Source organism: Hyaena hyaena, unplaced genomic scaffold (assembly GCF_003009895.1).
Source record: "Hyaena hyaena isolate Hyena2069 unplaced genomic scaffold, ASM300989v1 scaffold_478, whole genome shotgun sequence".
NCBI lineage: Eukaryota > Metazoa > Chordata > Mammalia > Carnivora > Hyaenidae > Hyaena > Hyaena hyaena.
This window is the reverse complement of record NW_024081110.1, coordinates 410,389-429,373: the sequence shown is the minus strand read 5'-3', so window position 1 is coordinate 429,373 and position 18,985 is coordinate 410,389. Positions and strand designations below refer to the sequence as shown.

At 36.1% G+C, this 18,985-nt stretch overlaps 1 protein-coding gene across 1 annotated transcript in view; it reads right to left on the bottom strand.

Moving 5' to 3' along the window:
• PCCA (propionyl-CoA carboxylase subunit alpha) overlaps window positions 1–18,985 on the bottom strand; it is a 410,939-nt gene that overhangs the window by 241,110 nt on the left and 150,844 nt on the right. Inside the window, exons 10-12 of the mRNA XM_039254278.1 lie at window positions 17,981–18,083; window positions 11,645–11,739; window positions 8,001–8,151 (exon numbers count right to left, since the gene is read on the bottom strand). Of these exons, the coding sequence (XP_039110209.1) occupies window positions 8,001–8,151; window positions 11,645–11,739; window positions 17,981–18,083 (349 nt within the window). The remainder of the gene's footprint in view (window positions 1–8,000; window positions 8,152–11,644; window positions 11,740–17,980; window positions 18,084–18,985) is intronic.

The window sequence follows — 18,985 nt, the reverse complement described above, 5'->3', positions numbered from 1 at the left end:
TAATGCTAATAAAACATAAAAGCTACTTTTCCTTATTAGTAGTAATTGGTAGACAACTAACAGTTTTGGCCACAACTAGAGATAAAGGTAAGATCTTGCAAACTTCCAGAGGGAGAAAAAAATTTTAAACAAATGGTCAAGTATCAGAATTCATCTCAGTATCAAAAGTCAAAACTAAAAGATAGCTGAAAAAGGCCTTCAAGATGCTAGGAGAAAGTTAAATTTCAAACCAGAATTATATACTCAAAATTCTAGAAAAAAAACACAGGAGAAAGTCTTTGTGACCTCAGGTTCAGGTTAGACAAAGAATTTCTAGATACAACACCAGAAGCACAGTCTATAAATGAGGGAAAAAAATGGTAAATTGGGTTTTATAGGTAAAAAACTTATGTTTCAAAAGGCACCATTAAGAAAATAGAAAGACAAGCCACAGGCTGGGAGAAAATACCTAGAAATCGCATATCTGGGTCCATTTGGGTTGCTATAACAGAATAACATGGACTGGGCGGCTTATAAAAAACAGAAATTTATTTTTCACAGTTCTGAGGCTGGGAAGTCCATAATCAAGGTGCCAGCCGATTCAATATCTGGTGAGAGTCACTTCCCAGCTCATAGATGGCAGTCTTCTCACTGTGTCCTCACATGACAGATGGGGGAAGGTTGCTCTCTAAGGTCTCTTTTATGAGGTCACAAATTCCATTCGTGAGGCCTCCACCCTCATAACCTAATCATCTCCCAAAAGCCTCACCTCCAAATACCATCACCTTGGGAGTTATGTTTTCACATATGAATTTTGGAGGGATACAAACATTCACTCTATTGAGTTTATGTACTTAAAATGGATGAATGTTATGATATACAAGTTATGCCACAATAAAAATTATTGGGTTCCCCCCTCCCCTATACTTTAATACAGAGTCATCTGCCCTTATGAAAATTCTCATATAGTTAGCTCCTTATATAATTCTCATATAATTTAGGAAGCTACTTAAAGACATGTTCCAGGAAAAAAGGGAATAAACCAACAATATTTACGACAAAAACCCAGGAGAAAAGAGATCCAAAAAGGAGACCTATAAGGAATCTTCAGGACAAAGCATGGAAATCTCAGCTAAAAAGCCAAAATGCAAATGTAGGGTGCAACCAGTCCAGACTACAGTAAGTCAAAAGGAACCAAATATTTGTCCCAAAAAGTGAAACTGACAGAAAACTCAATGTGCTTGCATATACTCAAACACAGGACACAGTTTTGGATAAATTAGTGATAGGCACACAGAAAACTAAGCAAACAAAGACAATTTTTTTTTTAAATGTTTTATTTATTTCTAGGAGAGAGAGACAGCGTGAACAGGGGAGGGTCAGAGAGAGAGGGAGTCACAGACTGAAACAGGCTCCAGGCTCTGAGCTGGCAGTCAGCACAGAGCCCGACGCGGGGCTCGAACCCACGAACCGCGAGATCATGACCTAAGCGAAAGTTGGACGCTTAACCGACTAAGCCACCCAGGCGCCCCAAACAAAGACAATTTTTAACAGGAGAGAAAAACTGGTGCAAGAAAGTGAAAGTAATCTTAGGTGACAAGAGACTGCTGTGAATAGTGTTCACACTGTGGTCATAATAAAACCCCGAACACTGAGCTAACCCAAATCCGGACACAGTGGTAGGAGAAAGATGGGAAGTATGCATTTGTGCAGAGGGTGTGGCGAAGCGGGAAGCTGGCAGAGGGAAATGGAGAATGAAAGACCTGTGTACATGTAGCAACTAAAAAGATATTTAAAATATTAAAATAATCTGCTAAATTAATTCCAATTGGTCAGAGCCATCACTACTAAGCTCCCCTGTGAGGGAGAGGCAATAACTGTCCCTAAAGAAAAGCAGAGGACAAGCAAGAGCTTTCCTCCTGCTCTTCTCTCCCTAGCGGCACGGGCTGTTCCCTGCCCACGTCTGTAGTTCCCCACACATATCAGCTCAAAGAGCCTTCCCTCTTCCAAATGATTTCTCATCTCTCCTTCTTCTATTTCCTTTCCTGTTCGAATTTTGGTAATTACTCAAGGGTTGGTATTGGGCCAAAAGTCCAGTAACATATTAATTCACCTGTTTGAAAGCCCACAATTTTATACCCAGATGAAAGAAAATTGTTCAGTTATAAAGACAACCTTATCACCCATCTAAGAACCCAGAAAATACAGGAACATGGATACCTCTCAAAAATAAGTTCTTGAGGGGCGCCTGAGTGGCTTAGTCGGTTGAGCGTCCGACTTTCGCTTAGGTCATGATCTCGCAGTTCGTGGGTTCGAGCCCCGTGGCGGGCTCTGTGCTGACTGCCAGCTCAGAGCCTGGAGCCTGTTTCAGAGTCTGTGACTCCCTCTCTCTCTGACCCCCCCTGCTCATGCTGTCTCTCTCTCTCTCCTAGAAATAAATAAAAATATTTTTAAAAATAATAATAATAAGTTCTTGATTTTAAAAAGAAAGAAGAACATATAACCATAAGATGAATCAAAACGAAGCACTGATTAATCACGAGGCTATGGAAAGATGAGGCTGGTGACCATAGGAACAGGTTAAAATACAAAAAGGGAAGACACGGGCGCCTGGGTGGCTCATTCAGTTAGGTGTCCGACTTCGGCTCAGGCCATGATCTCACGGTTTGTGGGTTCAAACCTCGCATCAGGCTCTGTGCTGACAGCTAGCTCAGACCCTGGAGACTGTCTTCAGATTCTGTGTCTCCCTCTTTCTGTCCCTCTCCTGCTCACGCTTGCTCTCTCTCACTCTCTCTCTCTCACTCTCTCTCTCCTCCCCTCCCCCCCTCAAAAATAAATAAAACATTAAAAAAAATTTTTTTAAACAAAAAGGGAAGACACTAGGGGAGTCCTGCCTAAAGAAATGTTACAGTAATATAACACTAACGATAAAAATAGCAAAAATGAAGAGTTAGGGGGAAAAGACAGTAGAATTAAGTATAAATATGCCAATTTCCATTCATTTTTGGAAAAGGGAAACAATATATTCTTTCAAATTAAAGTATGAAGAAATATGACAAAAACATAAATGGTTTTAATAACCATTTTTCCTATTAAGAACATCTTTTAAGGAATTAATATCTCTGGAAAATTAGATACATTTATCTAATAGTTCAACTATTTCATCATTTTAATCTTTTTCTTTGGTTAAATATAAATGAAATAAGCTAATTCTAAAACATCTGATGAAAAAATAAGAGTAATGAGGAAGGAAGAGTCTTACTGTATATTGTGTTATCATACAGAGATGTAACATCTCAAACCGTGCGGTGCTAGCACATGATTAAACAGAAAGGTTAAAAAAAGCAAACAGTCAAGTAAACAGATCTGCATACATGAGAAATCATGATATAATTAAGGTGACTTCTAACTACTACATAAAAGAAAAATTATTCAATGATGGTTGTGACAGTCAGGTAGCAATTGTAAAAATAAATAAATAAAATAAAATAAATTCCAGATGGAGTGAAAATTTCACCAGGAAAGACGAAATAAGTACTAAAAGAAAACATGGAAGGAAAATACTTAAATTATGAATGAGTAGGAAAAGTCTGAGTATGTTACAACACCAAAAAATAAGAGATTTAAAACTCAACTATGAGATTGAAAACAAAAAAGAAATCTACATAGGGAGAAAAAACAATATACCAAGTCAAAGAGGTAACAGGTAAAGAAGGAAAAATAACAAATCACAACTGGTTTGGTTTGGTTTTTTAATCTACATTTATATGGTAATCTTGCCAAGAAACAAATGGTTTGTAGATGGGAGAAGAAACCAATTATTTACTCATAGAACGTGTTAGCACTATTCCCCACTTCTCAATTCCATATAAGGCAATGTGATAAAGGCCTGATTTCCCTGTGCATGCAGAAGGGTAAGGCGCACAGGAGAGGAACCCAAAACTATTAACCTCAGAGCTTATGTAAGAGTTGCTGCTGTATCTGTTCTTCCTCAACTCTGAGGAGAGCGAGCAAACCTGGCTCTTGAATGTACACCAATGTTTCTGAGGGATGGGAAATTCAAATGGCTCTGTAGAAAAATAATCTCTCCAGCTCTCTCTGTCTTAAAGCTGCTATCTTTCAATCCAGGCACCAAAGGTCTTTGGTTAGAAAGCCCTCACTCCAGGGGACTCCTGGGGGGCTCAGTCAGTTGAGCGTCTTACTCTTGGTCTTGGCTCAGGTCATGATCTCCCAGTTCGTGGGTGTGAGCCCGGCATTTGGCTCTATGTTGACAATGAGGAGCCTACTTAGGATTCCCTCTCTCCCTCTCTTTCTCTCCTTTTCTTTCATAATAAATAAATAAACTTAAAAAAAAAAGCAACCCCTCACTCTATAGAAATGTAAAAGATATTCATGAAGCATTGCTTCCTCCTAATATCACAAATGCCTAATTGACTAAAAAAATAAAGGACACCACCTACAATAACAAAAGGCAAAGGATCCAACAGTCAATTCAAAGAAAAGGGAATGTGAATCAGTCTATGAACAAAAATTCAACCTCACTCATAAGAAAGTAAACGAAAACAAGATACTATTTTTCCCTATTAGACAAAGACAGAAAGTCAAAGATCCTTTTGGATAGGGAATAAAGAGACAAGCTCTCCTGTAAAGGACACTGATAATACTTAACTAAATTATTAAACCTCATATTTCCCCAGCAATTCTACTTCCACATATGCAAAATAATGATGTACAGGGTCGTTCATAATCGCAATATTTGTGATAGCAAAATACTGGAAAAATTGCCAACAGAAAGCTGGTGAAATATTCTATGACTGTATGTCAACAACTGAATATTAAAAATCATAAAAATGAAGACAATAATGCTTTAAGTTAGGTATGAAATACTACCAAAGATGCACTGTTAAGTAAAACAGAGGACGCCTCCAGAGGAGAATCAAATGGTTTTGATAAAAACATGGTATGGCTAGTTACTTTTCCAACGGATACTCTTTTGAACCATTTGGAATTTTTTTAACCAAACATTGCCAATTCTTAGTTTTATCATTAAGAGGAGAAACTAAAACTACTCAAGCATAATTTCATATAATTTTGATAATTAAAATGGCATTTTAACAAAATTAAAATTTTTTGGTAGAATATTTCTCTATCTTCCACAAGGAGAGAAGGAAACATATAGACAGGTATGTATGTGTAAGTGGACATATATGTGAGCTTCTACTACAGGACATGAGACCATGTGAAGCAAAAGGAATGACATAAAGGCACATGGAGGTCACACTGAATAGCACACTTGGGGAGGAAAGAACTCTTTCCTAACTAGTACATCAAGAATGACGCTGGCAGCACAGAGGACCCCGAGGGAAGATAGAGAACACAGAGAAAAGGAACCTGTAATGCAGATGAATTTGAATGTTTCATTAAGCAACAGAAAACCAATGACTTTGAAAACAATCAAACATATACAAGGACAGCATAGATAATTCTGATCCATAAATTCTGACCAGACTGGGAACAAAACCAGTCAACTGAACCAAGCATTTATGCACCAAAACTGGTGACTTTCTCAGTGTCACCCCTCTTTAAGGAGAAACTGTACTTATATTTCAAATTTTGCTCTTAAAAAAAAAAAATCAAGCAATGTGATGCTACTCACATTTCTGTTAACCAGAAAAAAAACATGTTAAGTTCTGACACTGGAAAAAGTGATAGTCCAATCAAGATATTTCAAGGAAGGAAAAAAGAAAAAACAACACAGAAAATTATAGCCCTCCGGGGTCAATATGAAACACTAATTAGAGATAACATGTACCGCTGAAGATAAAGAATTTGGTGAATGTGCCTTAAGTATTATAATTTAAGGTCAGTAAAGACATTTGAAAGAGAAAAATCTATTAAAAGAACATCTGAATTGTTTAGATATCAGAAAGAAGTCTGAAATATGTAAGAATGGCTTTCTGAATAGGATGAAACTCAAGGTTCTTTTTTCATGTTTCCATTCAGTTACAGCCTCCACCAAGAAATCTCCTATCACACAGATGCATCTAGAAAATCAAAATTAGTTTATCTGCTAAGTGACAGGATTATAGTCACTGGAAGTAAATGCACTGTAAAAATAAATAAAACACTAAACGGGAGACACAAATGGATGAAAGAGTGATAATAAATAGCATAAAAATAGGTACTATCAGATATAAGAAGATGAAAGTTGTCACAAAATTAATTTTTTCTTTAAATTCATTTATAATCTTTTCTGGAAGTAGAGAACAGAACTTGGTGACTAGCTATCTAAGACATGAAGTGTAAACATAAGTAGTTAATTACCTTGACAGACTGGATACCATTATTTAATATAATATCAACTTTCAGAGGTCTTATACCAAAAACAACCATGGGACAAACTTGGAAAAACTAATGGGTTGAGATAAATGAGCCAGAAACACACACACACACACACACACACACACACACACACACACAGTAATAAAACTGTCCTAAAGACAACACTAGCTATTAATTTTGTCAATTCTGGTAAGTGCTCTAAACAATCTTGTAGCTCCTGCATCTCGAATAAAATACAAATGTCTTACAGTCAGTTTAAATTGTCTTCAGAAATCATATTACAAGCTAGTATTCCCATCATGACATAAAAAGTCTCCATTTTAATCAAAAACATGATTTCCCAGCTAATTATCTAATTAGACATACTTTGTTACAAAGACATTATTTTTAATCAAAATCAAATTAATCTCCAATACGCAAAATTCTGTCACTCTTAAAGATAGTCACACCAGGCACGCCTGGGTGGCTCAGTCGGTTAAGCGTCTGACTTCGGCTCAGCTCATGATCTCACGGTCTGTGGGTTCAAGCCCCGTATCAGGCTCTGTGCTGACAGCTAGCTCAGAGCCTGGAGCCTGTTTCAGATTCTGTATCTCCCCATCTCTCTCTGACCCTCCCCTGCTCACGCTGTCTGTCTCTCTCTCAGAAATAAATAAAACATTAAAAAAAAATGTTAAAGATAGTCACACCAATAAATTACAGGATAAAAAAGTGATTTCAAACACAGGTATCTTAAGTTTTAAGCAGCAACTGCTAAGGTTAATACTTATACAAACTCAACAAATAATTACAAGATTGGTCTGAAATGCATCTAGATACCATAAATTCTGCCATAATAAATGAAGTCCAGTCCCACTGTGGAATCTTGTAATGTTGAAAAAAGAAGCAAGGTTATAACAAGTTACATATCACATGATCCTGGCTGATTCGGTCGGGAGTCTGTCAGAATAGGAACCAGCTCTCGAAGGGTGGAGAAGGGATACTTAGAAGGGGAAGAAGTAGGGCAGGGGGTATATGAAGCTGGCATTTTGGTTCTTCGAGATCCACTTGATGCTTCCATGGGTTTTTGCTACAGTAATTTTTCAACTTTGTATTTGTGTTTTATATACTTTTCTGTATGTGTATTTTAGTTTACAGCTTAAATAAAAGAAAAAGGGGAAGAAGGAAGAGAAGTCACCTGAGATCTGAGACCTTGACTGAACCAGAAGGAAGTATGTCCCTAATGTCCAGAGTTCCAGGGTGGCAGCCTGACTTCTCAACCTCATCGTGGTAGCAATTCCTCTAGAAGCCAGGCTGGTTGGTCTAGTTCTGAGAGTCATTTCTGAAAGTTACTCTAGGGACCTTTCCTTCCTCCATCCCTTCCAAAGATTTGTAAGCACTTAATCCCTTTCTGTTTATCATGCCCACAGGAGTTCTCTCAAGAGCACATGAACCCTGACTAATCCAGGTCATCAAGAGTGGTTCGGGGGAAAAAACCCAAGTGGAATTTCCAACATGGAGTATTAATGGTAACAAAGCAGAAAGCCTAGACATTGAGCATTAAATTACCCTGTTATTTATCTGTCATTCCCAACACAAAACATGAAATCTTTAATACTTTATGAAGTTGCCTTTTAAGTTTCATGAAAACAAAAATGGGTGGGTGAGGAAGGGTCATGGTGAAGAATGAAAAACAGAGTTACCTGGAGTCTCGTATTCATTTCCAAAAAATAAAAATTCTTCTTAGAGTCCACAAGGAATTCCACAGTTCCAGCCGAGGAATACTTTACTGCTTTGGCGAGAGCTACGGCTTGCTCTCCCATCGCTCTTCGAGTCTCAGAATCCAAGAAAATGCTGCCAATACAAAGAGATGAATCAATATTTTGAACTTTAAAAGTAGTCTTGGGCATGCACCATATAAAAATTTTCTTAGAGTTTACTCAGATATGATCTCTCTCAACTTAAGGTTTTATATTATATACGTTTATAACATATGCTTTCTGTGTTATTAAGCCTAACATGTTTAAATAAGTCAGCTTCAGTTTTTTATAAAACTAATATTTGAACTTCCCACACTATACTACAACTTCCAACAGTTTTAGCACAAGTAGTTGTTTTCAACTAGTAAAACTTAACACATGTATTCAAATTTTCGCAAGCTAAAATTGGGAACAGTGCCTTCAGAAGAACACATGTGCAGTGGATGAACTTCCTTCAGGCATGGTTATAGCACTGCCAACTGGGGCTGTGAGTTCAGTATTAATGAATCAACAATATGCATTTAGTAAGGTGTCTTTCAACAGGAACACACATAAAACAAGGTTATGTCAGGACATTTTCATCAAGGTTACGTAGTGATTAAAATGACCTAACTAGAGGCTCACAGAACATAACTCTGGGTTTCCCCTAGGAACAATGCTTCAGTATTCACTAATTCAGTGTTCACAGGGACTCTATAAAACCTACCACAAATAACAAGAACTGACTGTACATCTAATAAATCCTCAAAACTTTTGTTTCACAAGACCAAAATCACCCTCCAGCAGGCAAATAAACCTGAAATGTCTTCAATAAACTGTTAAAAAGAGTATTATCAAACCAAATAAACCATGTGTTTATTTCCACGTACTTTGCTTCTATGCAAGAAAGGCTCTAAGAAATAAAACACAGACTACAATTTGTGGATTAAAATTATTAGAAGGCATAAGATTTAAAGGATTTTTATAAAATTTTTATTATGGAAGAGTGGAATGAACTTCTATATACCCACTTCCCATAAGAAGCATTTATTAATATACAGCCAGTCTCGCTTTGTTGATACCACACATCTACCTTTCTACCAGACCCACCCATTCTTAACATTTTATTGTAAATCAAATCCCACATAGATATCATTTCATCTGTAGAAACTTCCATATCTGTTTCTCTAAGATATGTAACATAATCACACTTTAAAAATTAACAAGAACTTAGTATTATTTAATATCCTGTCAGTATTGAAATTTCCCTGATTATTTCATCAATTTTTTTCAGGTAATATTTACAAATAAGAATTCAAATAAGTCGGGGGGTTGTCTGGGTGGCTTGGTTAAGCTTCTGACTCAGCTCAGGTCATGATCCCACAGTTCAGGAGTTTGAGCCCTGAGCTGGACTCTGTGCTGACAGCTCAAAGCCTGGAGCCTGCTTTGGATTATGTGTCTCCCTTTCTCTCTGCCCCTCCCCCAACTCATATTGTCTGTCTCTCTCTCTCTCTTTCTCTCTCAAAAATAAACATTAAAATTTTTTTTAAAGAATTCAAATTAGGTTCAGACACTCCATTTATTTATTTACTTACTTACATCTTTACAGTTCTTTTAACTTGTAATGATCTCTTCCCTTTTTGAAGGCAAGGATCTGCTCCTTTTCCTGTCTCATTTCTCACATTCTGGGTTTTAACTGCGTGCAAATTCACAATGCATTTTAATATCCGCACTGAATTTCTATTTGTTATGAATTGCTGGTTAGATCTAAAGCCTTGTTGGACTAGGGGAGTAGGAGGAGTACTTGTGAAGTAGAACACTTCACAAAGGTGGGAAATGGAGCTCCTAACATCTTCCTTTCAGTGGTTAGGATTAATCACTGAATCTAGATATTAGAGTCTTATTTACCTATTATAAACAACAGTTCTGCAATAATCTAATGGATATAGACACAGATGACATTTCAACCATAACTAGCTAACAAAATTAATACCAAAAAAAAAAAAAAATTCAATCAACTTAACATCATATCATTTGGAGAATCTCAAAGACCATGGACTAAAACTACTTTTCTCCTGTTTTTGGTCTTGTTCTTTTTCTTGTCATAAACTCTGCTAGTAATACTCAGAGCCATAAGCAGCCTTATCACTGCACTCAAAGAAAACACAGCAGTAAATTCATAATCTAGAAACTAAAAACTACATATCCCACTTACTCTAATATTTCACAAATAACAGTACACAAATAACTATCAAGTCACTATTAATGATCAGTTCTCATTTTTTTTGTTTGGTTTTGTTTTCTTTTTGGTTCCTATGGCTTTAAATTTTCCTTTTTCTCTCTCAAGTGAATAGATGAGTTCATATAAAACTTTACATTTCAAGAGAAAAAGAGAGAAATGAAACAAAAATATGATTCAAGATTCCTAGTCTGTGAAAGGTTTTTTTTTCCCCCCTCAGGCAAAACCTGAGTGGGTTTTAAGTAAAAAGTTAATTATATTGGAAGCAATAAGAAGATAGCACCAAATTATAAAAGCAGTGTGTCAGACACTACTATTATTCTACCAGAAATCCTTGTCCCCTTCTTCCACACAACTAGAATTTTAGCAGGACACATGGTTACTTGATTTAAAAAAGACTTTTCCCTAGGGCAGCTGGATGGCTCAGTTGGTTAAGCGTCCAACTTTGGCTCAGGTCATGATCTCACAGCTCCTGGGTTTGAGCCCTGCATCGGACTCCTGGAGCCTACTTCCAATTCTGTCTCTCTCTCTCTCTCTCTCTCTCTCTCTGCCCCCCACTCATGCTCTGTCTCTCTCTCTCCTTCAAAAATAAATGAACATTATAAATAAGTAATTAAATACCAATATAATTGAGGTAGGATTTGTTTTTTGCCATTACCCTGTGATTAAAAATCCACTCATATTCACACCTACTACTTTTTACAGAAACAATACACATATATCAAGGCATGCCAGCTATGACAAAGTTACAATTGGCTATACTCCTTATCACCTGGTTATTAAAAATAACAACGTACATTCAAGTGGGATTTTTAAGGACTAAGACACAAATTGGATATACACAAATACCAACCTAGCAACAAATTAGACATGAAGTTCCATGAAAGTACTATACTAAACACATGTCAAAGTGGCTTGGAGAAGTGCCCGAAATAGTGCTGATAAATCAGGGAATTTCTAAAAATCAGGCTCCAGAAGCCTCTTTGTGGTAGGATAAATTCAAAAACTTCAGGATCAACTTTATGAAACTTTCACCAACAGAAGATCCTGGACATTCCATGTGACTGCAAACACGAGCAGGGCCTCTATTACCTAGAAGCCTGTGGAAGTCACAGTGAGCTATACACCCAACTCTCTCCTCTAACAAAACCCCACCTTTCTTTCCCAAGAACTCTCACGTGTCATGCACTGAAGTACTGAGAAAGATCAAGGGGTGAATTCTTAATTATAAAAATAAACATCACAGAATCTACCATGACAATATCTACTAAATTGCTATTAAAGCAATTTTGCCAATAAAATGGGAAAGAAATGTTAAGAAATAAGAAAAATCAACCAACTATAAATGCTCAGTGAGTGAAACTCTTACCTGGGTGCCTCCTCCACCACTTTCTGATTTCTTCGCTGAATTGAGCATTCTCTTTCATTGAGCCACAAAGCATTCCCATGTTTATCACCTAAAACCTGACAGAGTAATAGCACTTGAAAAATTATCCAGCCATACCTATAGAGTATGTGCCCAATTACCATTTTCACCATGCAACAACCACTGGTTTTTACCACACAAACCTCACAGAACACATGTACTTCTCCAATATGCCCTCCTTTGGTTGATGTTAATACAGGAAAACTTTATTTACAACTCCAAGACTAAAATGTTTTAAAAGACTTGAGGAAAAAAATTCTTCTTTTACATTTCCAACATACTGGGTAAAATATCACATCAATTGTACAAATTTTGTGAAGGGCACGGAGTATCAATACAGGGGAATATATATTCTAGGGATCAGTGATGCTTTAGGAAAGCCATGACTGTTATTACAGGTATCTGTTTGTTTTTAATACCATTAAATATCTGTTAATCAAGAAAGGCTATTTTATTTATATCCAATATGTAGTCTGTTACTTATACATGGATGTTTTTACTGTGCTTTATTTTTGTTATTCAAAGTGATACAAAGTCTGGGGTTAACATGTAACACATTATGATTTTTCCCATTTGTAATACTGAAAAATGAGCTGGAATTGCCAGATAAAATAACAGGACACTCAGACTGAATTTAAATTTTAAAGAAACAACCAAAAGTCTTAATAAAAATAGGTTCCAAATACTCACTAGGCCATACCTTCACTTAAAAAAAAAAAAATCACTGTTTATTTGAAATTCAAATTTAACATGTATCTTATCAGCTAAGTCTGGTAACCCTAAAACATGCTCTTGGTTAATATTTTTGGACAGAATGCTTGCTTTTAGGAACAGATTAATATATTTTCATGATTAAGGAGTAGATACCTATTACTGAATGCATATGTTAAGTTCACAGAAGTAAAAGCTACTCTAAAATTACCCAATAATTTTAACTCACTTCTCTGGGTAAGTCACTTTGTTTCTTTATGCATTATTAAATAGCAGATATCATCATCTTAATATTTTATATGGCTGCTGAAAATATAAAATCAAAAAAGATCACGGTTACAACAAATATATAGCAAACTATAAAATGAGTAGTTAACATATGAATGCAAACTTAATTTTTAGGAATAAAACCTATCTAAATCTCAAGAATGACCCAAGCAAAGGAAAACACTGCAGTAATGAAATGTCAAAATTTTGGGATTTTATTTATTTTTATTTTTTTTATGTCTTTATTTTGAGACACAGAGACAAGGGGGGCGGGGGGGCAGAGAGGGAGGGAGACACAGAATCCAAAGCAGGCTCCAGGCTCTGAGCTGTCAGCACTGAGCGCAATGCATGGCTCGAACCCACAGACTGAGATCATGACCTGAGCTGAAGTCAGACACTCAACCAACTGAGCCACCCAGGTGCCCCTGAAATTTTATTTTTAAGACACAAAGGTGGCTACATGAAGCATACCTGAAAAATAGCTTAACACTAAATTTATTCTACTTCTTTTCATTCTAATTGACAAAGAAGTGAAAGCAGACATTGTTTCTAAGAAATTAAGCCATAACCAAGAATTCTCAGAAATATTTCTAACTACAACATATTAGATTCATATACAGAATCACGTCTATTTTTCCCTGAAGTCTGTGTAGTCTCCTAGTTCTTTTTATAAAGTCTTATCATTTCCTAAGCATTCAACAAAACTAATTTGACAAGGATTTACTCCACTAAATAAATGAAGAAACTAAGTGACCAGACAATATCAATAAAAAGTGCTTGTAAGGGAAATTAATCCTTAAATCCATCATGAGTTTTTTTTTTTAAAGATTTTTTTTTAAAGTAATCTCTACACCTAATATGGGGCTCGAACTCATGGCCCCGAGATCAAGAGTTGCATGCTCCACTGACTAAGCCAACCAGGTGCCCCCCATCATGATTTAAAAAACAACAACAACAACAACAACAATCACAAAACCTTTTAATATAGCCCTTTACCAAGATGCAGGTACTCAATCAATGTAGAAAAGTCTCCCAGATATACTGCTTACTGAAAAATGCTTCATGATAACAGTGTGCCCACATAATGCAAATTATTTAGCATCCCTGGATCCAACCCACAAAATGCCAATAGTGCCCAGGTTGAGGAACACGGGTTTAAACCAACCCAAGTGGTGCCATGGCCAACACCATGGCACAGCTTCAGTACAAGAAAGGACACAGTATGTAACAGCTCATGTAAAAATACTAAGTGATGCACATATATTTACTTCAGAGTCCATGGCAGGATATTCAAAAACCAGTAACCATGCCTACTTCTAGTGACAGAAACCAGGGGACTTGGAGACAAGGGTGAAAGGTCACTTTTCAATGTCCTTTACTGTGTGCACAAATCACTTCATATAAACAAATATACACAAATTGAAAAAAAATTAAAAACCTCCAAGCACAGATCAGATACAACAATATCTCTGTTACCTATTTATTAGGAGACATTTTCACCTGTGTTTAAAACTATCACCTAGATTATATGCCACGGCTAATGAAAATAAACTAAAAGCTGATGTAGATATATAATTACTTAACACAATTTGACAAACATTTATAGAGTATTAGTCATGTGAAAGACATTGGCCAGGTTGCTGGACATAAAAATGAACAAGACCCACTAACTGCCTTCAAGGACTTCTTGGTCTATTGGAAAAGTCAGAAAAAGATAAAATAAATGGTATTCTAATACCACAAATAAGTGACAGATGGGGAATACAAAGAAGAGGAAACTAATTTTGTTATAAGAGATTACAGGGAGGATGGCCCAGGTATCTTCCCTAAATTACAGACTTAAATATCCAATAGTCTACCTCAGCACCACGCTTAGATATCTCTACTGTGATTTATCCAACATCACACCCTGATTTCCTTGCCAAAACATGCACCTCTCAGAGTTTTTCCTTCCTCAGTAAAAGATAGTCCCAGTCTTCTAATTCCTCAGGCCCAAACCCTAAAGCCATCTTTGATGCCTTATACTTTTTCTTATACATCACATCTGATCTGTTAGGAAATCTGGTCTACCTTCACAGAGTATCGAGAATTCAATCACATCTCCTCACCTCTAATACCAACACCCTGGCCCAAGCTGCCATCATCTCTCACCAAGAATTACAACAACAACAACAAAAATCTCCTATGAGAGCTCTCAACTTCAACTGCTGGTTTTCAAATACTAAATAAGATCTGGGGCACTGGGGTGGCTCAAGCAGTTAAGAGTCCAACTCTTGGTTTCAGCTCAAGTCACGATCTCACAGTTAGTAAGTTCCAGCCCCAAACTGGGTCCTCAGCATGTAGCCTGCTTGATATTGTGTCTCCTTCTCTCTCTACCCCTCCCCCTCTTGCTCTCTGTATCTTTCTCAAAAAACAAACAAAAAACAAAGTAACAGCCAATAAATACTGTGTGCCTCCTGTTTTGTTTTGTAACATTGTTGAATGGGGCTATTTATTACAGTGTCATCCTTTTCTCATCATTCCAAGTTTGATGAGCAGACATCACACTGTCTTTAAATACAGAGGTCTCTGCATCAGAAGCACTACTTTTAAGGAACTATACATAAGAAGTCTCATCTATAGCTCAGCCAAGTTTCAAAAAGAGATACTGGTCTTGAAAGGAAAATGTTTATATTCTACTTATGAAAGGACATGATCATTAGGGCCTGGAGAAGAGATTGTAGTAGCTCATATCCAAAGATGGCCTCACATTCAACAATGCATTAAAAGAACAATTCACCATGATCATGTGGAATTTACTTCAGGGATGCAAGGATGGTTCAATATTTACAAATTAATCAATGTGATAACCACATTAACAAAATGGAGAAAAATATGATCATCTCAGCAAATACAGAAAAGCATGTGACAAAATTCAACATCCATTGATGATAAACTCTTAACAAAGTGGGTTTAGAGGGAACACACATCAACATAATAAAGGTTAGATGCAAAAAACCCACAGCTAACACCATACTCAATAGTAAAAACTGAGAACTTTTCTCAAAATCAAAAACTAGACAAGGATACCCATTCTTGTCACTCTTAGTCAACAAAATGCTGGAAGTCCTAGCCACAGCAATCAGATAATGAAAGGCATCCAAACTGGTAAGGAAGAAGTTAAAATGTCACTACTTGCAGATGCATGACACTATACATAGAAAACTCTACAGACCCCACCAAAAAAAAAAACTGTTAGAAGTAATAAATAAAGTAAAAAATAAGGTTGCAGGATACAAAATTAATATACAGAAATCAGCCACATTTCTGTATGGTAACAATGAAGTAGCAGAAAAAGAAATTTAAAAACAATTTCATTTATAATTGCACTAAAAAGAATACAATACTTAGGAACCAAGAACATGAAAGATCTTTATTCTGGAAACTATTAAATACTGATGAAAGAAACTGAAGATGTCACAAACAACTGTAAAGCTAGTCCATGCTCGTGGGTTGGAAAAATATTGTTAAGATATCCGATATCCAGAGTACCCAAAGCCATCTACAAATTTAATGCAATCCCTACCAAAATACCAACAGCATTCTTGACAGACTAAAAACAAATCATCCTAAACTTTGTATGGAATCACCAAAGACTGTGAACAGTCAAAGCAATTTTAACAACAACAAAGCTTGAAGGTATCACAATCCCGGATTTCAAGATATACTACAAATAATAATCGAAACAGTGTGGCACCCGCACAAAAACAGACACAGAGAGAACTGACCAGCGTGCCCAGAAATAAACCCATAATTTTATGGTCAATTAATCTATGACAAAGGAGGCAAGAATATACAATGGGGAAAAGATAGTGTCCTCAGTTAATGGTGCTGTGAAAACTGAACAGCTATATGTAAAAGAATGAAACTAGATCACTTTTTTTAAGTTTATTTATTTTGAGAGAGAGAAAAAAAGAGGGGGTGGGGCATGTGAGCCTACCTACAAGCAGGCTCCACACTGTAAGCACAGAGCATGATATGGGGCTCAAATTCACAAATCATGAAATCATGACCTGAGCTGAAAACTGAGCCACTCAGGGTCCCTGAAAATGGACCACTTTTTAACACCATATACAAAAATAAGCCCTAATTGAATTAAAGACCCAAATGTGAGACCTGAAACCATAAAAATTCTAGTAATTTCTCTAACATCAGCCACAGCAAACATTTTTCTAGATATGTCCCCTAAGGCAAGTGAAACAAAAGCAAAAATAAACTATTGGGGCTACTCTAAAATAAGCTTTCACACAACAAAGGAAGCCATCAACAAGACAAAAAGACAACCTACTGAATGGGAGAAGATATTTGCAAATGATAGATCTAATAAGGGGTTAATATCCAAAATATATATAAAGAACAGGGGCACCTGGCTAACTCAATTGGTGAAGCATACAACTCTTAATCTCAGGGTTGTGAGTTCCAACCTCCCACTGGGAGTAAAGCTTACTTAAAAATATATATAAATACAGGGCACCTGAGGGACTCAGTTGGTTGAGCATCCAACCATACTTTTATTTGCAAGGGCAGCAAATAACATCTTAGTTTTCTGGTCTCTATTTACACTGAAATGAGAAAAATAATACTTAAATTTTAGTATGATTTCAAATTTGATATTTATATTTTATCAATTTTAATTCAATTCATAGCCCTAATGTGTAAAAATAGCATGAAGACATTTCTGACAAAAATGAAAATTTGGGATACATCATCATCTCCTGTGTGCTATTTCAGAAAACCCATTTTGTCTTGCTGAAATCCCCACTCCCCACAACCACTTTAACAGTTGGATTAAAATCTTAACCTGAGGAGGGGAAATTATTTACTCATCTACTACCAGCTCCTAGAAGAATGCTTGTCTCAGTGGGCCATGCGGACACTGGGTAGACTGAAATAACAGAAGTCCAGATCAAGCACTTTAAAAAAAAAAAAAAAGCCAGCTCTGAATTGGCTCAGTCTCAGAACAGGGCTGAATGAGCCTCCCGGTGCAATGTGTTTAGCCTGGTCCATCCTGGGGACTGCTTCTTCCCATAGGATTTTTATACCATTTCCTAGGTTAACCAACATTCTGGCACTTTGACAAAAAGTATACTCAATTCCAAAGGAAAGTGATCAATTTATGTACACTCTCTATTTCGAAGTTATTGAAACATATCAAAACAATTCACAATCATTCTAAGTGGAAAAAAGGATGTGTTTCCAGTAGGAATAAATGAAGTTATTTTAAAGTCATTATAATTAGAAAACATCTTAAAATGTACCAACCTGGATTTCTATATGACGAGGGTTATCAATAAATTTTTCTATTAGTAATCTATCATCACCAAAACTAGAAGCAGCTTCTTGAGATGAAAAACGAAAACCATCCCTGGAAAAAAATTTTTAAAAAGAACAGTCAAACTAACAACACAAATACAGCCCTCAATCTAAAAGAAAACAAAGCAATTAAATACTTATCGTGGCTTACTTATGAACATAGCAAAGAAAAATTCACTTAATGCACAAATATCGAAATTGACTTGCAGTGACCTCCAAGTCTTACGCTCACCAGCTCGGTGTCATGGGTTCAGTGATTTAATTTCCCTGATCCTGGATTTCATAATGAAATAGGAATACCAGTACCTAGTTCACTGACCGTGAAAAATTAGATATTTTTAATAAACCACACAAATCACATAAAATTCTAGTTCCTCAACCCTAACGTACCTTAATTCTATTACTAAAAAATATAGAAATGCATGTCCATTTGATTTAAGAGTCAGAACACGCACACAAAAATGCGAAGGGCCAAACCGGCCAACAGCACAACTGGAGCAGAACTAGAGCAAAATACTCTGTGAAAATGAACACAGAACACAGGGTCCTTGAAGACATCTCATCATATTTTAAATATATACCTTTAAATGTAACCGCCCTCTACACACCCAGACAGGTCATAACAACCTGGTCATTTCTAAACTTGTTCAAAATTAATATTTAGAAAAGTACAATTTTTGAAAATAAAAAGTATGGATAGGATTACTGCTTTATATATTTTATTCCCAAACTGTAATAATTTAAATCATTATAATTAAAATATCCCACTAAATTCATACAGTTGGGCTCATTCGGTCAGTCTATTAAAAACTCACACTTGCTTACCTAAAACTAAATGAGTGTATTATTTTCCACTCATTGATATATTTAGAATATAAAGATTAATTCTTTTTAGACATTATTAATAGTTTCTTAATCTTCAAATTAAGTAACTGTACTTAAATACAATATTAA